We start from the raw sequence: 24,865 nt of genomic DNA, 5'->3' as shown, positions 1-24,865 counted from the left end.
TCCCACACAAGGGAGAAAAAATAAAAAGGAGATTTTCCAATATGTATTAGTGTATTTTTTGGATGAGAGAAGAAGCTGTGCTATAGTACAAGCCAAATTCACTGCAGGGGTAAGGGACAAGCAATTCAGCTGTGTTGGGCCCACTGATGTTTCAGTGAGTGTGGCCTTACGTACATCCCTAACATGGGGACAGAAGAGCTCAATGTCTGTTTAAAACAAAAAAATTCAACGAAAACCCATTTTCCCAGGTTTTAAAGCACAGCATGACATCGTATCTAAATAAATGAGAAGCAAGAGACAATCCTCCAACCAGATCTTTAGCTCTCTTTCTGCTGTGGTGAAATGAAAATTTCTGCCTTTCCTAGGTATCATCCTTCTGACCTTGGTGCAAAGGTGTTATAAAAACAGAGACTTGGAGCACCAGTCTTTTCCCTTCTCTGTCCCCAAACACGCTGTGCTGCCTTGTGAGCTCACGGCGTACGTTGGCTCTTCTGCATTTTCTGCTACACATGCTGTATACATGTTGTACACAGTGTTGTAATTTCGTAATTCATCTTATAAATAAGATGCCCATGTGAAGCAATTTCTGCTTATCCTACAGTTAAAACAAGCAGAAAAGCCCCATGATACAGGCTCTATTCAAGATTATGTATATACTTCAGTAGCCTGTCATTATGAATATGTGATATATTTGCATTCTCTGGCAGATTTCCATATTTCTACTTTAATCACAGGGCTTTAATTTTCCCTGAAATTTATTTGATTTTTACTTCTTCCTGTAAATTTTGTTTAAAAGTATGTTTAAGTAGCCATCTGTCGTATACTAAATAATTATGTTAAAAGAGCCTTAAAAATAACTATTATTTTTAATTAAATTTAACTTTGATAGGATTGAATTGAAACACATGCTATATATTCTCTCCATGGTATGATTAATTATTTTGCTCTGATTTTTGCTATAAAGAAAGTTGAGTCTGTAATGTTATGATTTGTCTTGGGAATGCAATCTCTCTATCACCAAAGTTTTTATTATTTTTTTTCTTCAGTCTGCAATTGCTCACCTGAGTTTCTCTCCGGCTCCTGAAAATTTATATAAATCCCACAGCTGTGACAGGTTATAACCTGTGTGGTGTGTAGGATATAACTGAACTTAATGCTATTGAAGACTGTTTGCTTCCTGCGTCTGGATGTGAGAGATGAAGGGGAAAATAGTATCACATCCTGACTACCTTTAATTACATGGTACTATGGAAGGTAACCCACTGACCATCAAGACAAAGTGCCCAACACTAAAATATTTTGAACAGAGCTCACAAACAAATGAAAGAGCAATAGCTTTCTAAAACCATTTCTTTAAATAGGGAATTTAAAGCTAACAAGGGAAGGTGTCAGAATATCTCTAAAATATTGAATTCAATAGGTTCTTTATTCTTTGGTGCATCTATGCAAAAGGAAGAGGAAGTCTATGTTAAACTAAAATTTTTGACTCATTCTATATAGAATATATATGTGTCCTTTCTCTCTCTATCATGCCTGCTTGTTTCTCTTCATACCTTTAAGATTTTACTTTGCTTGGTCTTTGACCTCCTCAGTGATGTGGTTCAATGTTACATTCTCTAGTTATTGCTTTGCCTTCACTTGTACTCATTGCTGTTTCATTGCTCTGTGTGGTTTCCACTGACCATTTGTTTTGTAACAGTGAACAGGAATGCTTTTTGGAGAAAAATTGATGGTGTTAAAAGTTAGCTAGTGAGTATTAGCTTTCTCATATACTTGGCATTATAGAGCTATTTCCGAGTGACTACTTCACTTTATAGATGATAATGCTGCAGGGTCTGGAGCAGGGCTTGGGCTGGAACTCTTGGACTCCTCTGCTGTAATCCTTTGCGTCTGATAGACTTGCTTTATGCTTTCTGGCAATGCATTTAACCCTTTTTGTGTCTGATTTGATTTCCCCTTAAGTCAAAGGAGGAAAATATTTTTTATTTTGCTTTGCAGGGAGGATCCTTCTGCTAGCATTTGTAGCTCTGCTTGAGGCTCTAAACTCTGTATCAGTGTCCAATATTCTCAGTTCAGCATCCTTATTGAGTTCATTAATATCCACCTCACGCTCTCCAACAGTGAGAGCTAGTGAGAGCAGGTGCCTGCTGTCCCTGATGACCTTGGGAGCAGACTGTCCTGGTCTTCACAAGAAACTGAACAAAACTTTTGGGCTGTGGTGCCCCAGCAGCTTACACGTAGCTAACTTTCACTCTATGAACTGCTGAAACCCTCCCTCCTCTGCACAGAGAACCTGACTACTATCACATTTGACGGAGTGGAGGAATCATCTTAGGGAGTAGGATGTGATGTCAAATGCCTGCTAGGATGGTCTGTGACCATTGAAGGGCAAGAAAGAATAATCATTAGCTTAACTGGTGGCTAAACTGAGGAGACCTGCAGAGCTTCTCTGGGCCAGCAGCCATGAATGCTAATTGCAGCTGGATCAAGCAACCGAGCTCTTTTGTTACGGCTGTATTCCTACAGCAGAAACTTAACATTTCTGTGGATTGTATAATAGCTGATTTCTGTTGTCAGTGATGCTTTTTCCTTTGTGATGAATTTTCGGCTTGTCTTTCTCAGTATTTTTTCATGTGTGTGTGTGAAGGTTTTCTAAGCTTTGGTCTACTGCTTTGATTCCTTGGAAATACTCTTTCTGTTTCCTCCTTCTTCTTGTGCTTGTATTTCCATCTGTTTTCATTTGTTTGGCATCTGGCTACAACAGTTTTCCAGAGTGTATTGTAATTGCATGCACTGACAATAAATCAAGTAGACCTAACAGGTAAGAAAACCAAATGGCAGCCACAGGGAAACAAGGTAAAAACACAAGAAACACCAAATACCTCTATGCTTCAAGGCACCAAATGCAAATATATATGGGTTATCTGTTATAACTGATAGGATTCAGCTGGCTTATATCTTACCCAGTGTCTCCAGTCCCAATATATGTAATGGGATGGAAATTTTATGCCATTTATGTTTCAAACAGCTTATGGGTCTCAACAACTGAAAAATGGTCCTAAAGAGGATTTTCAGGTGAAGACCACAGGAAGTAACGCATATTTTCAAGCAAAGCTTTGGTACATATCACTTCATTTAAAATAAATAAACTACACCAATCATTGCCAGTTACCCAAGCTGTCAGTCAAAGAAAAGATCCCTAAGCAAATGTTCTGTTTTATTTGGAAAGACTCTGCATTGCTACATAGAAAGATAGTAAGTGCCATGTCTTACCTTACAGTAATTATGTTAGTCTCATCTTTACATGGTGGAATTTCAATTTTGATATTTTTTTCCTTCATAAGGACAGTGGCAACGACATTGACAGGTACATGAGAGCTCATTTTGGTGTGTGCTTCCAGCCCTGCCTGGATCATGTGTGTGTTGATCCCCATTACAAAGGTCATCTCCTTAGCCATGCTGAAAATGTAGAATTAGGGTAAAATGTTCAGACAGTAAACAGCTGTTGAATTTTTATGGCCTCTCTCACTTGGAAATATTATTTTTTTATTTTATAGTAAATATTTACCTTAGACTAATTTTGGATCGCAGCCTAATGTTGGCATTTAGTAACTCAGTCAATCTGAAATCAGACTTTGGAGAAGGTGTAATCTGTGCTTGAACTATTACGAAGAAAGCAAAAAAAGTGTTAAAAATCCCTCCCTAATCCCGACAAGCATGTTTGTCTTGGTCAAGACTTGAAATACATTACCATTTCCTGCCACTTTTGTGACAGAAGAGTAATAGAAGCTGGTCTCCGTTGGGAACCCCGTGCAGGTGGGCACGATACGACGGATCTCAGAGGACAGTAAAGCCTTGGTCCACTGCCTCCCCACACCACTTTGAAGGCTACTGGTTATTCTCCTTATTGAAGGGATTTTTTCGTCAGGTCCATACCATGCCTGCAATTACAGAGTTCAACTTGTCTAAATAAGCAGAACTTGAAAATCATGATCCATGTCATTAACTATGCCTCAGGGAAAAGTCTGCCAGCAATGATTATAGCTAATCCTGATCAAAGCTTGACCTTATTTGCCTTGGTTAATACTAAAGACGAAAACCCCTCTTGAATTGAAAAGTTAAAAAAAGGTAGAGAATGTGTGAAAGAAACAGTATTTTAAAGCTTTTGATGCTTGGGTGGTGGTGTTTTCAAAATGATACCTGCAAAGCATTTTGGATGGCGTTTTTATCAAGTCCACCAAAGAACAACTCTTGGCCAAACATCTTCAAGTAGCCCGATGCAAAAGGTTTGTCACTGGAGAATGCCTTCCAATCAGAGAGCTGTGTGAGAAGAGCAAGAAAGTCTGATTCTTCATAACTTTTGGGGAAGCAATACCTTAGAGATTTTCTTTTCCCTGAGAATTTACCGTTTTCAGGATTTCCTTGAAGTTATAGTCAGTCTCCCAGTCCCTGTCAGGAGAGTAACCTTTAGCAAACATCTCCTGCAGTCCTTCAACTGTTATTCCCACCTGTGGGAAGAAGTACAGTGTAAATGTCATTGGATGATGGTTGTAAGAAGGGATGAGAGGGCAAACTGTGGGTAGACCCAATTACCTCGAAGGGATCGGCCACTCTTCCAAGGAAATGTGTCCGCAGCTGGGACATTGCCACCGTTGGAATTAAGCTGCCCGCATTATTCAATACCAAATATTTAGCTGCCAGTCCACTCATAAGGAACTCTGAAGAGAAATAGGCAGTAAAACACACCACAGTTAGTTTTTAAAGCCACAGTGTGCAGACTGTATCAATTTACTAATTGCATAATTCAACTGATACAGCATGATATGAGAAAGGCCAGAAAAGCCAGCTATAAAACTGATGTTATAAACCAGTCATAAACAGAATATTCTGCATTTTTGAACTATTAATGGGCAAAATTACAAGACCCCTGCTCATTGCATTGTGGTTATGCTATTTTTCCAATTGCTTCTGCTATATCGTTTACATCCGGTCAGATTCTGTAACGTCAGCTTATGAAATGCTTTTCCGAGACATCATTTAGGGCAACTTGACAAAGGGGATGAGAAATGAAAACAGATTTGCCATCCTTTGCTAATAGTTTAGGGAAAGTGATATAGATGTCCTATAAGGACAGATGGTGAGGTGTAGATTTGTCTCTCAAATGACTCAGAGGCAATTTAATACATCTAGTTCCAAATGTTGTAACTCCTTACATGAAATGCAGTAATTGTTAAATAATTGTTAACTATTGAGTGAACTTTAAGCAAACATAATTTGTGTCTATTTATTTTCTCTGCTTTAGATTTATCATCTATAATGTTCTTAGATACAGATAATCAGTGCAGAGCACAGTCAAATATTCTTCCCAGTCTTGGCACAGGTCTATACAGTCCTGTTTTCTGAGTTAAAGTAATCCCAAGGCTTTTCTAAGTTTCCATAGGTTTCAAGAGGAACAAGGCTGACATGATATGTAGGCATCTCTGTTGTGCTACCTTTCTTTCAGCACTCCCTCTCTCTTATCTTCCTACAGTAGTTGGAGGACTGGAAACTATTTTAGGAGTCCCTATGTTAAATTTCTGCTATCCTCATGTTAGACATAGGCACCATATACTGATTAAATCCCAGCACCACCAGAAATCAGCTGTGGAAATCCAGTACAGCCAGGATAATTGCAGAGCCCTGGAAGATTGAGACCAATAATATCAGTACCTGTACAGAAATTATTGATGAATTGTAGGAAACATATTTTCAAACATTATGAGAGGGAATGAGTCTTTGACCTCTTTCCAGAAAAGGAGTGCCTAAATTCTCATAAATTACTTAGCCAAAAGTTAAAGATTATTGCTTGGTTCACAAATGTGGGGTGTTATGAATACTCATGCCCATATTACTTCTCTAGTGCCACACTCCGTGTTTCATATAACATCTCACTTGCGAGTCAACACTTTCCCATTCTCTTCTGAATCCATACATGCAGACAGGCATTTGGATGGTCCTTTACCCTCGTTTACTCCTCACGGCTGGATGGTCCTTTACCCTCATTTACTCCTCATGCTAAGTTGTTTTGTATCAGATTACTGGGACTAATTTTGATTTCTAACTTCTCAGGACAGATTCCAACTTTTCATGTATTTGAGAAACAGTCTGTTGGAAAAGCAATCCACTTAGTCTACTAAGTCTGTATGAACTGGCATTTCACTACATTACCTTCACCGTTTTGCTGTATGAAGCTCCTGTGCTACCCAAAGTGCTAGGCACTATCTACCTACAACATACATGGTTCAGCAGAGGCTCCTACAATCAAAATACAGGTATTTATGCCAGCCAATTGATGGCAGAGGAATCAGTGAAGAACCTTCAGCAGATAGCAAGGAGAGATGACAAAAGCTCACATTTTAATGCTGATCCTATAGAAAATAAAAAGCAAAGCGATGCCACACTGGGACATTACTAATAAGCTGACATGTGATTGCATGGACTGGAAACTAGAATGAGGCATGGTACTTTTAGTGAATTTGTTAAGGCTCTTTTTTGTGTTCTAACCCACAAAAACTGTTAGTTAAAAAACCCCATGGTACTTACTGATACTTAATAAGAAGAGTTGCTCTTAAATGGTTAAATGATTATACAGAATTCATTGACTTGAAGGGAGCAGGGGTATTTTCCGCACCTCAGGCATTACATAGCACTAATGCTCTAAGAAAATATTTCCCAATGGAAAATCCTACTGACATAGTCAGATGATGCACTGTAGCCACTTCACTGTGAGAGTGTGATGGCACCTGCATATATCTGACTAAATGTCTTGCCCCAAGGAAGAGGGAAAGAAAAATCTGTGATCAAAGAAAGCAGTCTTTGGTACCTATGAACATTAGTACACATATTGAATTACACGAATCTTTGCCTATTGAGAGCCAGATTCTGTCAGTCCTCACACTGAGCAGAACCTGGGTCTTCCCTTTGATTTCAGTAGCAGCGTGTAGAGCATGAAGCACTATTTGTGGTGGCCATGTGTGACAGATTCCAGATTAGAGATAGATTCAGCTGGCATTATTGCCTGTCATTAAAAATTCAGCATCTAGCACCACGAAGATCTGTGATGCTGTGGGCACATTTTTGTTTTTATCAAGGAAATAGGAACTGCATTACAGCCGTCACTATGGAAACTCCTCCAGACTGGACTCGCTGAAACACATTTCACCTGTGGCTAGTGGTGACAAACCAAATCAGAAAGCTGGAGGATGGATCCTCCTCCCACACCAGTGTAATAGAGGATTGACTTCATTTAGCTAACTGAGTTATCCAAGTCTAAGATTAGCATGTGTGAGAAAAGGATCTTGTTCCTTATTCTTCAGGATGAGAGGTTTAAATATTACATATGCATGGTAAACAAATATCTGACGCTGGTCTTCACCAAGATGTTACAGCAGTTCACTGATGTGCCGCATTTCCAGGCTCCAGCCAGAACAAACTAACCCATTTCACATAGCCTTCTGCCAGCTACCCTCACGTGTACTGCACCTTCTTTCTCACTATGTGAAAACTCAGATAGCTTCATTTTAAAAGCAAAAATAAGAGAAGAAAACGAGTACCTAAAACTAGAAACACATATCTGCATATTGCTGGAAAGTTTCTATCTATCTCCCTGAATGCATTTTAAATGGTACAAAAGTTCACACAGTGCATATTAGTGACTGTATTTCTTTGGGCATTCTCTGTCTCCATCTCTGAGGCAGCAAGCATGCATCTCATATATTACTGTGGTTGTTATGGTATGCATTATATTTATTTTTATTGTAGAGCAATTAAATGGTCATGTAAAAACCATGAAACAGGGGCAGGGCAACAATAAGATCTACAAAAGACTTGTGGATTTCAGATGTTTCAGAGTCTTTTTCTATTGATTACTTTGAAAAGAATCTTTACATCTACCAGTGAATAACAAAAGTGCTAAAAACATCCAAGTCCTCCTAGATAAACAGCATGTGTAAGGAGACTGTGTTTGTAGATATAATCTCCCTAGTCTGCCAGCCACATATGCCAAATCACTGAGGCTGCCATGGTCATTTACATAGGGGAGTTGCTTAAAAAATCTCTACTGAGAAAAATAACATACATGGAAAATAGAAATAGCTACAATTTGGCCCAGCAAGAGCTGTCTTCTAATCTGGTCCTCCCCATTCTGACTACATTTTTATGTGCAACTCCCAATGATGTAACTGGTCAGCCTCGAGATCCCATACATGGATCTGCTCATTCTAGTCAAGAATCCTGGTAGGAAGGTGCAAGAAAAATCTTTAGACAATAAGCCTGAGTTTGCTGCTCATGGGTGCAATTAATTGTCACATCTGAATGTTTTCAGAGTTTGCTGTTTCACTGGGCACTACTGTTGGGGTGAAGAGTATTTAGCATCACATTTGAATTCAGCAAGAGTTGTAGGTGTTCAGCACGGGTAGAAATTAATCCACTTCAGCCGTAATTTAGGTCCCTTCTGTTTGTTTGGTGCTGAACAATGGTATGAAATTGTTAAGCACCACTGAGACTACGGCATTTAATACAGGAGCATGTGCCTCACTGGCTAATGAAAATGGAGGGTTAGAGCCCCACAAGCCCTCTGGTAATTTCATGCTGGCAGTGTACAATGCAAAATACACAGGGACCTAAACACTCTCCAAATGCAGAGCCTGAGATTTTTATATTTTTTTTTCACTGAACATAGGAGAATATGGAGGAACAACATGCAGCTAACCAGCTGGCTAGGAGAATTGGGTTCTCATACTGTACGATTTTTTTTCACACACTGACCTGTATATATTTCTCTACAAAATCTTCTGAATCTTACCTTTAAACATACTGAAGCGGAAAACCTTACTGAACTGATATCCAGATCTGTCAAATTTGGGACTTAATACTCTGATAGCCATTCTGCAGGCAGAAGCCCTGAAAAAATTCAGTGAGCACATTAACAACTCAGTTTGCAACAAGTTTTTCATCTAGGGAAGGGATCCAGATATGCCTTACATCACTTGAAGATCTGGAGCTGTGCTTCTACCCAGGGCCCTCAGGTGAGAGTAGATGAAACTTGCTACTTGCATGCTAGGTTCCTTCAGCACAGCATCAGCTAATGTCATCAGTATTGGAAGACCCGGTTTGGTTTCAAGCAAAACCACTGCAGCTAACATTCGGACCCGAGGATGAATTTTGTGATTCAGGAAAATCTCAAGGGTAATAGCCTGGACCTGAAAATGATAGATACATTCAAATTTACAGTATGTTTGAGCATTTTGCCAATAACCATTTGTCACCGGTCAATGATCTCTTCATCACTAGTACAGTAAAAATTTGTATTATTTAATTATTATGGCAACGGTGTTCCTGGTTTCATAGTCTGCGGGCTGGAAGGGGCATTATGGTAATGTAGTCTGGCTTCCTACACAATCAAAGCCAAGGAACTTTGCTGGATAACTTCTACATCAAGTCTATTATCCCTTTTTGAGCTATAGCAAAATATATCTGTAGCATAACCACTCTAGGCAAAAGAGATTTCATGGATCCATTACATACCTGAGAAGTGGTTTCAGTGATCACTTATCCCTACCCATAAAGGTATGCCTTATTTCAAATCATTTGATCTCCTGGGGCCCTTTCTGCTAAATAATAGAATAAAAATGAAATGAATAAAACCCTGTTTACCACCAGAAATCTCTATGTCACGTAGGCAGCTTAAAACCGAAAGTTTATGCAACAAATGTAATTTCCACAGTACTACTTGTGACCAATGTGCTTGACCTCAGCAATATTCAGTATCAAGACTAATTTTGTACTGGAGCCTTTGCATAAGCTGCGCTGAAGCCTTTGACCCCAACTTCAAAATGGATGCGGATGGTGTAACACTGTTCTGGCAGCCCCTCTGCACAGTCCTGTCCTGCCTGGGACAGTGCACGTCCATGCTCTCTAATGACAAGTCTGACCCAGAAAACGTCAACAAACTTTGGAGACACCCTGATTGGTTTTATTAATTTGAATATGTTAATTATCAAATACCAAGGGAAAAGTAGTGACAAGGATGCAGTAGCCTCTTTCTAAATGTAGTTACCTTTTCAAATTAAACAATAAAAAGACAGACCATGTATTAAGTCTGTTTAATGCATATATGGGTGTGCAGCTAGCTGCAAACCAGGCATTAGACTGGTTTTTGAATAATGAAAAATCCAGTCACAGTCATTAAGTTGCTCCAGATCAATTTTCTCTAAAGAAAATGCATAGAAAACAGAACGAAACAGTGGTCTGGGTCACATGTGGAAAGCCAGGCCAAAGGGCAATCAGAGACACAGCATTGTTTTCAAACACCAAATTGGCTTTTTTTCTTCTGCAGCAAATACCTTAACTCCTACCCTTGCTATTCGCTCCTCCCCTCTGCTTTTCCCCATCTAGCTCCTGCATTCTAGTAAATTGTTTCTTTATTCTTTTGCTTAAAAGCATACCCTGGCAAACTATTGTCTGTGGATCAATATGTGCACTCAAACTGGGATTCACATGCAAAAAATGAGTATAATGGAAAAAACTGATACAGATTAGTAGGAGAATAGTTAGTGAAAGCTTTTATTTTACTTTCTATATTAAGAATAGACTTATATAAAACAAAAAAATTTCAATATCAGGAAAAAAAATCTTGAAAATGCAAGGTTTCCTTTTAGAAGCAGATTGCTTTAAGGCAAAAATGATTGTAAAGTGATGTCTGTGGTGGATAACAGTATGCCTGTGTAACCATTGTATGGGATATCTAATCATTATCTCATTCAGGGACAAAAGTCACATTTAGTAAATGTTCTGTTTATTGCTTAAACCCACACAATGTCTGTAAATTTGTAATTAGGATGCAAACCTGTAGTATCTATTTACAATAAGATCTGGTCTTGAATTACGATTAGATGTGACACTCAGTATTAAATGTCAATTCTCTGAAAAGCTTGTTTTGTGGTTCTCTCACATACCAAAGTTGAAGTAGCACTAAGCATGTTTTGGTCAATAATTTAGCTTTCTGTCTAATGTCCTTGGAAAATAAATGTTTGCAATGGAATGGAATGGATTTGTCTTCAACAACAGGATAATGAATGTATCCTTTTAATGGGATTTTTGTTGCAGTCTGAAATACTAGAGGTTAATGCCAAAAGGAATAAGACATGCCAACTAAGGAATGGCTAAGTATTTAAAAAAACCCCCAACATATTACACATATATTTGAAAAAAAATGTCTGCTATCCCCTCATCACCCATCACCAATTAGCAGCCTTGTGTTGGGTTATCATAAGTGCAAAGGAGGCAGCTTTGTTTCCTTACCATTTTTGGATCTTTCATGCCTATGTTTCTCAGGGCCATCACAGCAGTCACATGGACGTTGAGTGGCAAATCTGAGGCACCAGCTGCATATCCTGGCAAAAATTTCTTGATGTGCTTGATGCTGGCTGGATGTCCTACATTCCCAAGGGCTTTCAAAGCCAGGGAAATTTCTTCTGTGTTAGACTTGCTCAATGCCTCTCCTGCAAAGCCATGAAGTAGCTGAAAAAAGAAAACAAATCTTCTGTTGAGTTCAATTCCAGCTCTTATCTATATCCCATCCCCCAGCCCATTCTGAGGTTTGACTTTGATAATTTCAGTTTGTTCAATTCACTTATTTTAAATATTTTCAAATTCTTTTTGTCCTCATGAATAGGACATTTTATTCATAGAACAAGCATAGCCAAAGAAGCTGCAATGAACAGCTTCTTCATCACTATGCGTTCAAGTTATCAAGTAAGATTTTTAAAGGTAAAAATACTGGCTAGGATCTAGTTCCCACTGCCTTTCAGGGAGACTTGGAAACCCTGCAATAATGCTGTCTGAGTATCTCTTTCTCATGGTTGAAGACAGATGCAAAAATGCAGATACAGTTAAATCCTTCAGACCCTTAAATAAGATTCCTGAAGATATGGCTAGTGGTGGTGCCCTTAACTTCAGCTATGACAGCCACTTTTTAGTGTGGATTAATAGCTGGCAATGAGATCATCAGGTCATTTTGCAGCCTCTGTCATAAGCAACTGGATCACACTTACATTCACATGGCAAGATTAGAAGTAGTTGTCTGAAGGCTGAATATGAGAAAAGAACTAAATCCTAATAGATAACTGTTTTCAATGCTAACAAATGGCCCTGAAAAAGAAACTGAGTTGTTTTAGAATCATTTCAATACAGTTCCTGTGCTTTAAAATATCACATTTTAGATCCATTGAAGGTGCAGAAACAGTCCATTTGATGTTACTAATCAAATGAGTGGACATTTGAAATGCATTGAATAAGCCTATACAATCATTTGCTTTGGGAAAGAATTTCCATTCCGTGGCATTGGGCTTCTCGGATTTAACTAGCTCAAGAGCATTGGTGGCAATCGTAACACAGGAGACACATGTAGGAATGTCGCCCATGCCTGTGTACTACACGACAAAAATCATGGTAGGCACACAATGTACTGGGAACACCCTGCACTTACTGGGGATGGTGGACTGACCAGTGTCGAAGACTGAAAACACCGATTTCTCTTTCCCTCTCTATCACTGGCTGAGTGGCTGACCTCTGTAAACCATGGCATGCATCTCTAGAACCAGGAAATGCTATTTACTGCCTATTTAAATTGTTTTCAGGCCCGCTGATTAAAAGCAGTGCAGAACAGGGAGGGTATTACTATTATTAAAAGCTTAGAATCTATGTGGATGGCTGGGCTCTGCTTCTGGCTGAGAAATGGCTGGACTACATGACTTTGGGCAAAAACCTGGGCTTTTGTGTCACTTAGTTTATTTATAAGTATATATAAGTACCTATATGTAAAGTATTTCAGAGCAGTGCCATGGGACTTCATTAATAATTGGCAATAAAGCACTCAGAGACACTCAGATAGAAAGTGCTATGAATTATGTGCTTCTTCCTCTCACTCTCTTTTGTGTGTTAATCTGAAGATAAAAATGCTGTATTTAACCAACTGGGGTTCCTTTCCCCAAAGGAAACACTGTAGTGAACTGAAATACAGGTTTCTGAATAATGAAGAAAGAACTCAAGGCTTAATTTTTCTTTTAAACGATAAATAACAATGTGGTTACCTGGAGACATTCAGAGCAGGAGTCTGATGAAGAGCACTGTTTGTGGCACAGTGACGCATAGCTGAGATGGCAAGCTTTTCCAAGTACAGTACTTGAGCGTGGACAATGTTTTTTCATGATGAGCTGGGGAGAAAGCAGTTGTTCATTACCACCATTAATGAAGAGCAACAATATTAAAAAATATGTTTCTGCCAAATGCAAGGCAAACCCAGGCTTTTGATATTTTTGTACTGATGGATTTATAGTTATAGTTTATAGTTTACAGTAGATATTACTGTACTTGACAATGTAATTGTAAAGTAATTCCAAGTAACATCTGGAAGGCAGATCTGTTGCTTTTATAGTGTTTCAGATTTAAATTTGGCATAGGATATAATCTAAAGGGAGGAAATCACACAGTTATGGAATGGAAAAACACACATTATTCAAGAAACATTCATCATTGTTTTATAATTGCCTCAGCTATAGGTACAAAAAACGTGAGATACACTGTGAATGGACCTCAGTACTTTGGGCAGACAGGAATATTTTGTATAAATGTAGGAGTTGACAGAAGGCACCAGCCCACTGCTCCCTTGAGTGGGAAGCAGAGCATTACCACACAGTAATGGCTGGGCTGTCACGGCTTTTACAGAGGGCAAAACTCTAGTCTGAGATTCATGGTCTCTACCTAGGGTAGGCAGAGATAACTTCCTGCATTTGAGGCTAGAATTAGACCCTGCAGAAGAGGAAAAAAATTGTAAAAATTATTAGACTTTCTTCTACATGGGCTCCACATTGGCATATTGCCCTTGATTTTGATAGATCTCTGATTCATACCCATCCTGCTAGGTCAATCAGGACAACTACATGGATATAACAAATATGTATTTCTTACTCTCTAGTCTTTGTAGACACTCAGACATCTAATCTGATGTAACTATAAAGTACATTTGGACAAAGGGAGACTAGAAACCAGTGTTTGCAGGAATAACCTCTGTCCCTGAGGGGTAGTCTACTTTTGCTTTCCTGTTTCATTCTGGATTCATTTTTGCCCTTTTGATTTGCATTCTCCACCCATTAAGACAGTCAGGAAATAAACCTCTTTCAACATCACTAGAGTATATAAAACCTTTATATTTTCAAAGCCTTTGCCATCTTGTCAAAGGAATAAATACAACAGATGCTAAAATCAGTAAGAAGTGATTTGAGAGTGTTTAGGGAATCCTACTGTTGCTTCCTCCATCACGTCCCGAGTTGGTGTGCTTGAGTGCAGAGCCACAAGCACCATTTGAGACGCTTCCCAGTTGGTGAGTTCTTGGCTTTCCATTTTATGCCTCAAGAACCTGAGTGCACGGTGACTGGCAACTGCAGGAATGATATCCAAAATGTAGCGCCTGTAATGGGAAAGACAAGGACCATTTTCCAGATCTGCATTTGAACATAGTCATTCCAGATGGTCTCCAATAGAGTTTATCAGCAGAAGAATCACCGCTTATATTGCTCATACCTGTATGCTGGTCTACTGGAGAACTGCTTCCACACTGACTCGTAATTCTCCTCATTCGCTGCACGGAAGAGGTGTATAAGCTTGAGGGCTTTTGCTGGTGCATCGTTGGGAAGCTGTTCAGATGTGGTCTCTACTAGGTCTTGCAGGCTTTCCTCTATCTGCAGGAAGATTAAAATGCAGGAAGCTCACAGGCATTGTTTCCCACACGCACAGATTCCAACGTCCAACACAGAGTCTGTCCAGTGGCTGAGCTTTACCTGGCTTTCCACATTTTTTATTCTGAATAAGTGGACAGGAAGCTGAAGCAATTCACTGCCAAACTGGTACTGAAGTGACCCACGATTCTGGAATTCTTTTGGTGGGACCTCTGCCATGTCCTTCTCCACGTCAGTCAAAGCAAGTTTCTGCCTGAAATGGAGAAACCCAGGGAGATAACATCACAAGATGCAGGGTACAAACTAAAAGCAAAACAGTAATTCTGCCTCCCTGCATTGCAGTGCAACTACAATTGTTTCAAAAGGGTTTTGTTATTGAGGGGCAAAGATATTTTCAAACAGATACATTTGGACATGATGCTCAGAACTGTACTCTGAGAAGGTGTGCACTTACACAGCACGGCTCAGATCAGAGCCAGCCTTTGCCTTCCTTTGGGAATAACATGGCTTGAGAATTTAAGGAAGAACTGGGAGGTGAGAAGCTGTGGCCTGAAGAAGATCACAGGAAATGTGTGTTTTGTCTTAAGGAGTAAATTAAGGATTATAGAAAAATAACTGATGGGAAATTTTTCCAGAAATTTTCACTTAATTTAAAGCTTTTAAGAAGTTCATAAAAGCTCTTACGTGTCTGTGCCTCCTGGAAGCTTCAAAAAGAATCAAAAATTGTTAGATACAATATGAAATCCTACAAACTTTTTACCTGCACTATTACAATTCCTTCACCATTTTGCCTGGCAAGCTGAATGTCCTGGGGACTGCAGAAGATAAAAGGTTCTCATGAAGTTTCAAATTGGATTTCCCCCCAAAAAGGGCCAGATAAATTCAGTATTAGTCTTGGGAAAAGTACTCAAGTTTTCGGAAATTTTTCAAGGAGCACCAAACCTTCATCCTTTCTTATTAAGAATAATTCCAATGAGAGACTGTCTTTGTAAGCATTTGCTATCTTTGCTACATTTTCAGCTAAAGGGATGCATCCTATCCCACCAATTATATTTAAAATCGGTCATTTAGGACACTATAATAAAGTTAGGCATTTGTACTGAACAACTAAAAACATTCCAAAAGCAATATTGCTGTACTACACAGTATCTCAAAATCTCTGTAGAAAATTGGCGTGTTTATTTTGGAATCTCTATGATGATCTTCTGTATCATTTCTATCCACTCCTTCCATATGGATTGCAGAGAACTGCTGCAGAAAATAGTGTATAACTGCTTTGCAGAGAAGCCACCGGAATTTGAATAGAAATCGCTACAGAATCAGCAGAGATTTTTTCTCTCTTGAAATTTTATACAATGTTACTGAATGGGCATTTAGGTCAGAAAGTATAACATCAGGTACACTTGGACAGATTTAACTCCCCCTTCCAGAACATGATGAATATTATGTCTTCATCTTCATCGTTTTGGGAAGAGATATATCTGCCTAGAATGTATAGGAAAATGTTATACACTGACGAGAAGAGCAAATGAATACTAAAGATAGGATTAAAATGGTGAAACAATAGTAAAACCTCTCTTGGCTTTGAAAGGTGCTGCAAGAGGCTTATGCTGAACAGGTCTGAAAATTCAGCTCCAAATATTTTAAGTCCTTGATGTTAGATTTTCTTTCCTTTTTTTTTTTTTTTTTTTTTTTTTTTTTTTTTAAACACATAAAGTGCATTGTAGAAATAACTTCTGAATACTTGGGTGACATATCTGCATCTTCCCAGCTCTCTTATATTTGGCCCCTTCTGCTGGGCAATGCAAAGGATCCAGAGAAAACGGGAAAAGTAAAGGCACTACCCTTTCTGGGGGTTCAATACCTGAGGAAGAACAGTAAGGAAGACAGTCTATGCAGGCTTGCAGAAGGAGAGTTTAAATCAGCAAGAGTCCATTGGCTCCAGACTAATGCTCACTCACAACAACCTATAATTTGATAAAAGCACTATAGTTGTATCTATCTTCACCTTGATTGCATGAGATAGTAAAGCCACTTTCACCTTTATTGTTCTTTTTTTTTGGTTAGCTAAACTGAACATCTTCATCATATTAATGAAGTTAATCAGTGATTTATTGACACGAACTTTCTGATGTTGTAGTTTCCAAAACTGTATATTATACCAATAGATTTTTGCAGAAGCTAATGGAGCAATGCAAGATTACAGCAGCTGAAAAGTGGGATCGAGGTATATCTTCTGTACAGTGACCTTTACACAAAAAGCCTCCCCTTCAGTAGGGCACTCCTGTCTACAGAGTCCATCGCTAAAGCAGGTAACTAAAAATTTTTTCAATAGATGATTTTGATACAGATGAAAAAATTTTCAAACACTGAAAGTTTGGGGGCTTGAGCTAAAAATGAGCCAGGGTATAATTTCTTAGACAACCATATTCTCATTTTACCCCAAACTTGTTTAAGAAATATGCAAAATTTGCTGTGGAAAAGCAAATACATTTTACATGCCTTGTGCCCAATCTTTTTGCAATAAAACCCAATTTCCTATCAAGAAACAGTTTTGATGGGAGATTTGCAAGCAGCCCACTGTACTTAGGAACTATATCGGAATCGAAAGTCCTATCTAGGTTTCTTGTGAACTAGTCTCCAGGGTCTCTTACTGCATTATTATTTTCCAGGGAACTCTCCTTCAGTGAGTAACTGTCTTTCAAAGTATTTTACTGCAAATATATTAGTTCACAATTTCTCAGATGGAATTACATTTGTTTTGGCTTTTATGACATAAATCAAATATCCCTGAGAAATAAAATAGTCAAACCCTGCCAAGTTTAGCTAACAAAATTTGGATAGTGATGTGCATGTTTCAGATTTACAACTAACAGTGAAGGTTGTTTTTATGAACTGTTTGGGATTTTATGTAATTACATACTGGCAAACAATAGGCTGTGGAAGTAAAGGATTTATTTCAGTTATGGAGTTTGACCAGATTACTGAGACACTGAGTTAGTTGCTGAATTAAAGGCATATGTACAGTACCTTGCTTCTACTATAGCATTTCCTCCTGTTATCTCATTGAAGGGTGCAAACTGGTGGATTTCCTCAACATCAGCTTGTGTAATTACAGCTTCATTACGTGTATATTTAATTTTGTAATTGTAAGTAGCAGTTGCCCGGGAATTCTTGTTTCTCTTTATAATATAAAAAAGCAAAGAAACAAAGAAACTAGAAAGTCATTAAACTTCTAAATTCTGTGACTAGAAGCTATTACATCACCCACTTCAACCCACTTATTTTCCAGGGCTGTTTTGCTCATTGGCCATCTGAGCGGTTTATGTGAATTCTGCATGCACACTTCCATGGGAGAGGTCAGGCATGCTGCCTGGCTCCGTTACTTTTACTGCTAAGAAGTGTTAGCTGTTTTTTCCCTTTCCCAAATATAAGTAATTGGTTATTCCCTTGAGAAGGAGACACATTTTGTGAGGAGAGCAGCAGTATAAGCCACATGATTTCTTATTTCAAAGACAGGATTATAACAAGATGCAGCAGTAGCTATCTTGAATAGCAGAAACTGGATATCGTGACTATCTTTTTTACTTGACGGAGTAGGTGAATTAACTCATGCTGATAATTAATGGTTTCCAAGCCAGCTAGTTTGAGCTAGTTGAAGTGTGTCTGCAGCACGTGACAGTCTGCAGCATAGACCTCTGCTGCTCTGTGGATCCGATTTTCATACAGAAAGAAAATGTTGATAACTAGATACAGCCGATCTGACTCTTCTCTCATTTTAAGTGTTACAAAGCAAGAGATAACATTGATGCCAAAAGGCGCTCTGCATAAAAATATAAAATACGTATATGCAATACCGCTCTAATTTACCTGCTGGCAGGTCTGGCACGGATAAGTGTATGCTGAACCTGTGACCATTTGAACTTTCTCTTCACAACTGTTCAGGTCCTTGGATTTGGTCACATAGACTAGGTTTGCTCTCTTGTTTTCCTGAATTGCATATGTTGTGTTACAAATACCTCCAATCCCAGCCTGGCAAAAATGAGAATATGATCAGAGAAGTTCACTCTTATGCAAAGCTTCATCAATTCCCCACATGGACTTTCCTGTTTAATTCTGTATTTTCAACATTCCTGATAGAAATGAATGCCTTTTTATTCATGGTACTATCCAGAAGCAAAATTGGGATGATCGTTACTTTCATCTCCTTTTTACATGTACAGGTTTCCAGTAAGCCAAATCAGAGTTTCACTGAGAGAACTAAAATTCTCAAGAGTTTCACTGAGAGAAGATTTGGAGCCTTAGAAAGGGTGAGTAACAATTTCCAGTCAGAGCTGTCGATTATGAAATACTGTTTGAGGAATATTAATAAAAAGTGCCAAAATAATTTGATCAGTCGGAATAAAATCTCAACAGCAAAGTATTTTAAGGTTGGAGATGACATTCTGCCCTTAAAATTTGCTTTTATAGGCAGCTTATAAATGCCTATGGAACAGGCCTTGCAATATCAGATGATCTGTCATGATATGAACGGCAAGAATTAAAAAGAATTTCAGGATAGCAGAGTTTTGATTGTGGGTTTTCTTGAGTTTGCAGTTTTAGCTCAGATCTTCAGTAATATTTCAAGCATATATATTTATAAGAGCTCTTATATCTCCTCAGTCAGTGAGGAGATTTTTGGAGAGGAAAATATTTGATTGCATTTTAGGAGGAAGGGTTATTTTCATTATTTTTTTATTGTTATTGATAGCAGAGCCACTCCAGAGAGCAGCTCTGGGCTATGTCAGAACAGCAAAATGGTCACATGGTGGTTAGGAGGCAAGACATACCCACTTCATCTTTAGCTTAACAGTATTCCTGAAGACACTGTGGTTCAGTAAGGGCTAGAAATAAGAATTGCCCAAGTTTTCTGAAAGACTTATACTCTCCAAATACAGGTGTGGGGCTTCTCTGCAGACTGCAGGGTGTGGTAGAGACATCTAGACTTTAAATGGGAATGTCCAGCCCACCAGGCCCAGTGGGATGAAGTAGCCTCCTGCCTAGCTGGACTTTCCAGCTCTGTGCAGTTCACGGCTAGCTCAGATACCCTTACCCTACACCCTGCAGGATGTGATGTAGATTTTTCCAGTTTAGTCCTTTAAACCTCTCTGCAGCTCAGATTTTGGGACTAATAACGCTTATATTCCTTTACAGAGTGACTTGAGATTGTCAAGCAAGGGTGCCAATGCTCACTAATCAGTTGCTGTCTGCGAAAAGCAAAGAAAACTTGGAAAGATTCTAGAAGGTGAAGTCACATATATTGCTCAGCAGCAAGAGTAGGACATATTGCTAACTGAATTAGAAAGAATGAAGATGTAAAACTAGATATGAGAAAATAGCGCTGCAGAATATGCGACACCACCACCTGGGTTTTTATGTGCAACAAGCAGCGTGAAAATATTAAATCATGTAGTTCCTTTCCCAGAAACAACTCTACTTACATGAAAATAAATTTTTAAAAAATTAAAGTTACTCCAGTCTGCATTTTCAATAAAAATAACATGAAAGTATAATAATTTCAAGGTTTTTGCTGATCTCTGAATTGAATGTAGTCTAATCAATGTAAATATGGTTTCACAAAAACTAAACACATTGCAATTTCTGCGGTGAATAGTAATATCAGATGATTTACCTTGACTAAAATATTAAAACCTGAAAAACAGTGGAAATTCCAACAGAGCATCAACTGCAACTGTCAAAGCTATTACAGTAATGTCATGGCTTTATATACTGTTTTCCTCCGAAAAGAGGAGCTAGAGGAGATTAAAGTATATATGATTGGTAAAAAAGTCAAATTACTGTTATTTTATCTTTAATCTTGTGCTGCATGTTTAAGTTTGTTTTAATACAGTATTCAAATTTTATGTAGGCTTCAGCTTTCACAGGAGTTTACTTTCTCTAGAATCACAAGCCACATTTTCTGAGGATCTAGTACTGCAAATGCCTTTTCTGAAATACTTTGATCAGGCAGACTAAAAATCTGTTATTCTGTTGTCCTGTTTAGCTACAGCTCCATCAAATGTTGTCCCATAGGAACAACTTAATCATGATTTCCAAAGCTTCGCTGTTTCTTGTTAGTGAAGTTTATGTCAAGGATGAATTCAGAAAACGCGGTAGAAGAATCTGAAGAGAAGGTTTATTTTTTTACAAAGTGACCTCCATGGCCAAAACAAAAAGCTCACCTCCTGTAAGCTGTATGAATGCTGCATCTTCTTTATACTTAGCTCCAGCACATTCAGAATCCCTCTGTAGATGTTCAGACCATCATCTGAGACAGAATCAGGAGCCATAAGGTTTCCAACATGGCCATTGCTGTACTCAAACTTGATGGGATTACTAAGTTGCCCAGTTAGTACCTGGGTCAGTTTGAGTGATCGAGAGAACGAGCTTGTAGGCCAGACACCATTGTACTCTGCTGCTTCGATTGAGTGAATCTAGAACAAAGGGGGAATAGAATTCCTTTTTCATTTTTTTTCAGTTAACTTTTTTCAAGGCACAAAAGCATCTAGAGCTTTACTCATGTCAAAATTACACTTTTAAATAACGCAAAGCCTCTTCAAAGGGAAAACTTAAAAGTTGTCATTTAACATAGCTAGTATTGATGGACATATTTCCATATATAAAAAGAGAGTAATGCAAATGACTGTGATACTTCCACAGTCACTGGACTCTGTTCTGCTTCACAGATAATCTATATTGCCAAAGGTTGACTTGTATGAAGAAATGAGCCAGAGAAGAGCTGCATGAAGCAGGTTGCTACCCAAAAGTAGTATGGAAGATCTGCAGGAAATTGCAGGAGAAAGTTAATGTTGCATAAAGCATCATTAACTCCTGTTGTGAACTCTGTCGCCTCCCTTGCTGGGGTCACAAAGCACAGACAGCAGTCAGAAACTAATAACAACATGGCTGCTGGGCCAGCCGGTCATAATTTGTTTGAGCAGTGGAGAGCAGATTCTAAAGATTGTCCTTCCCTACACGTTTTGCTGTGGAACTGAAGGCTCAGGCACTGGCCCGACCCCCGCTATGCACTTCACACTCCAGCCTCAACCTGGGGCACATCCAGGCAAGTAGAAAGTTGTGCTAAACTATGCATAACTCGAAAGATTTCTACCCCATGGGAATGGGGCATGTTTAGCTTAGTTTCTCAGAGGACCCTTCCCTTCCATGTATTTTGACAATTTAAAGAGACTTTTCTCTGACACCTCAGGCTGGCAATGTGATGCAAGACGCTGATTAATTCCTCAAAAAGCCACACAAACTAAATCCTTATACAGCAAATCGCTGGAGACTGCACTTTCATATTTATTGTTGTTATTGTTGGTGGAGATCACTGCCAACCCCGGTAACTGAAGCTTACAGAGAAGGCTGTTACGGAGCAAATCCCTCATGCTGCCTCTTGGACATGCTTCTGGCATATTGCATACGGGCAGGCTTGGGACTGCTCTGCAGGGTCAGGGCGAGGTAGTTTTCCCCAGCCCTCGGGGCCCAGTCAGGACTTACGCTGTCTGCTAGGTTTTGAACACAGCTGGCAATTCTTACTTGTGGGCTTGTGATGAAAAAATTGTCAGCTGGAAACTGCTCGGGGAGCACAGCTTTTTACTGGGGCTGAATGCGAACTAGTAGGCTACAGATGAAAGATTAATTCCCTGAACCATCCCTCCGAACTCTCTAATTTAAATATAACAGCAGGAAAATAAACTTTTCCCAGAGCAGAAGAGAATAAATGTATCGTTACCTTTAGCTTAGAACTTGCCCCAAAATCTCATGGTTTTTTTCCTTTTCTTTTCTTGCCTGAAATTATTTCTGTATTTATTTTTGAAATGGAAACTTTTCCCCAAATGCACTAGGACAGGTGAAATGGTGTTGGAAGGTTTTAGGGAACAGGAGTCAGTTTTTGGTGAAGACTCATCCTGAAACACCAAGAACGATTTCAGCAGGAATGGGGGAAGATGTGGGGTGAGGACAAGACTGCTTCTGCCTCCTCTCTGCCAGGGAAGCCATCTACTCACCAGTGCAGATGTGTGGCTCTTATTTCCTTGGGTTTTTTTTCAAAAAAATCCAGCCATTTTCAAAGGTCATGGAAAAGCAATGTTTCCTGTCTAGATCTATTATAATTTGAATTTACAAAAATACCTAGTAACAGAAGGCTAATCCAGGCTGGAAGGCTACAGCATTTACAAGCATTTATCAGAAAGTCACCAGTCTTTTTAATCTGCAGTTTTCAATTTGCCAAATAAAAGCTTTTAAAAAGGTCATTTTTCTTCCACATGTACAGAAGACTAAGTGGAGTTTGTGTCAAGCAATCGAGGGGTGCGTTTCAATACACTCATTAGAAGCACGTATAGGCTTCTGTTAAAGGCAAAAGTGTTTTTCACATAATCAAAACTCTTAGTAATTACTCAGCATGCAGTAAAAATATACAATTGAGGATGACAAAGAATGTCATTTGGGACCCTGCAGAAAAAGGAGCCACCAGATGACATTAATTATGCTAAATATTGAATCACATCCAGCTACTGTAGCATGTTTTATTGCTTTTCGTTTGCTGGTTACGAAATCAGTTGATTAAATAATCCTAGGTTGTACAGTTTGGAACAATTGGATTGATCCAGTAATAAATTATTGTGCATTTCAAATTACATTCCATTGTCTCCCTGATCACAAAGCAGAAGAAATCCTTCAAGTCCAAGGTTGGCTTGAGCTGAGAATTACCTGGCAAAGTGCAAATAGAATTTAGGGCACTGCATAAAAAATAATAGTGTTAGTTACATTCTCCCTGAGTAAGCACAATACATGATGAAACTTAATTACTTCCCAAAAGCTTAAAAAGGAAGTCAAGTATGAAGAGAATTTTACCTTTGAAACTGAGTAAATTTTCTTACCCTAATAAGACAAAGTTTTGGCCCAATACCACTAATTTCCACTTTACTCTTTATTCTTATTCCAGCTCTTGCAAGTCCTTTCTCTGGAAGTCCACTGAGAAGCATGCTTTCATAATTAAATGTATAAACCTTGTTTTCACTGAAATCAGGTTCTGCAAAGAAATGGTTCCCATAAAACATTATAGAGACTGTACAGAACATATTAAAGTACCTGTATTAGAATGTATGGAACAAAAAAGATGAATTTGTTCATTTTTGTATTGCACCTGAACAAAATTAGCTGTTGTGAAATTATATTAAACATTGATATACTTTTCAGATTCTATTTTGAATTTCACTCATTATAATTATATTAGCTGATAGAAAAATTACTTACGGTAATTAAGAGGCTGGCTCCCTGAAAGAGAGGGAAAAAAAAGAGTAATGAAATGACAAAGCAAAAAAAAAAAACCAAAATGTTAATGTATTTTAGTATGAAAGGCTATATCTCATCTTGTACATATGGCATGACTCTTTCTAATTAACTTTATTTCTAGTTCAGCACATAGCCAAAAGCCTTTTTTGCCTAAACAACAAAAAAATTGTCATAAAATAATTGTTTCTATAAAATGTTAAAGTTCATGTTTGTAAGTGAACTATATTTAGATTTTGAAACCTTTTCCTGAATCTATTATTTTAAATTCATCAAAGCAGATAAGTTACTTACCCACCAGGTTTAAAACCAGGGCTAACATCAAGCCCCTCATGATGGGGATAAAGTAAAGGTAAACAGGCTGGGTTCTCTTTTATAAAGGCATGTGCTATCACATGTTTCTTTTGGCATGTTAGTTTGACAAATAAGTGTATTTTAGAATGTGCATTGATCAATCAAAAAATAAACATTTCTGAGGTCATGAATGCTGACAATTTCAAATCACCTCATGGTTTCAACTAACTCACTTTCTATGTGAAATACAGATTTCATTTTCACAATATCTTGCTTGCTATTTTTTCCCTATTTCTCCACACTGTAGTTATACAGTAAAACAATAACTAAAATTTAAAATTAAATAAAAATGGTTCCTCAATCATAACTGAAATTATTTAGCTTTTCTCCAATCATGTCTTCAATCTCCTGATAATTTGCTCTTGCTAAGGGTCACAGCTTTGGAGACACACCTTGCCCTGTTA

General features: G+C 38.4%; 1 protein-coding gene across 1 annotated transcript in view; it reads right to left on the bottom strand.

Annotated features, from left to right (window-relative positions):
* LOC115349554 (vitellogenin-1-like) overlaps nt 1-24,441 on the bottom strand; it is a 43,495-nt gene extending 19,054 nt beyond the window's left edge. The window contains exons 1-19 of the mRNA XM_030033976.1: nt 24,402-24,441; nt 24,072-24,092; nt 23,696-23,847; nt 20,996-21,247; nt 18,645-18,806; nt 17,805-17,956; nt 14,877-15,027; nt 14,620-14,777; nt 14,341-14,506; nt 13,131-13,253; nt 11,341-11,559; nt 9,022-9,239; nt 8,843-8,940; nt 4,594-4,718; nt 4,407-4,508; nt 4,201-4,320; nt 3,752-3,941; nt 3,569-3,662; nt 3,274-3,459 (exon numbers count right to left, since the gene is read on the bottom strand). Of these exons, the coding sequence (XP_029889836.1) occupies nt 3,274-3,459; nt 3,569-3,662; nt 3,752-3,941; nt 4,201-4,320; nt 4,407-4,508; nt 4,594-4,718; nt 8,843-8,940; nt 9,022-9,239; nt 11,341-11,559; nt 13,131-13,253; nt 14,341-14,506; nt 14,620-14,777; nt 14,877-15,027; nt 17,805-17,956; nt 18,645-18,806; nt 20,996-21,247; nt 23,696-23,847; nt 24,072-24,092; nt 24,402-24,441 (2,729 nt within the window). The remainder of the gene's footprint in view (nt 1-3,273; nt 3,460-3,568; nt 3,663-3,751; nt 3,942-4,200; nt 4,321-4,406; nt 4,509-4,593; nt 4,719-8,842; nt 8,941-9,021; nt 9,240-11,340; nt 11,560-13,130; nt 13,254-14,340; nt 14,507-14,619; nt 14,778-14,876; nt 15,028-17,804; nt 17,957-18,644; nt 18,807-20,995; nt 21,248-23,695; nt 23,848-24,071; nt 24,093-24,401) is intronic.
* Between the last annotated feature and the right edge of the window lie 424 nt (nt 24,442-24,865).

Source organism: Aquila chrysaetos, chromosome 12 (assembly GCF_900496995.4).
Source record: "Aquila chrysaetos chrysaetos chromosome 12, bAquChr1.4, whole genome shotgun sequence".
Classification (NCBI taxonomy): domain Eukaryota; kingdom Metazoa; phylum Chordata; class Aves; order Accipitriformes; family Accipitridae; genus Aquila; species Aquila chrysaetos.
The sequence above is the reverse complement of the archived record's forward strand: the minus strand, read 5'-3'. Positions and strand labels throughout refer to the sequence as shown.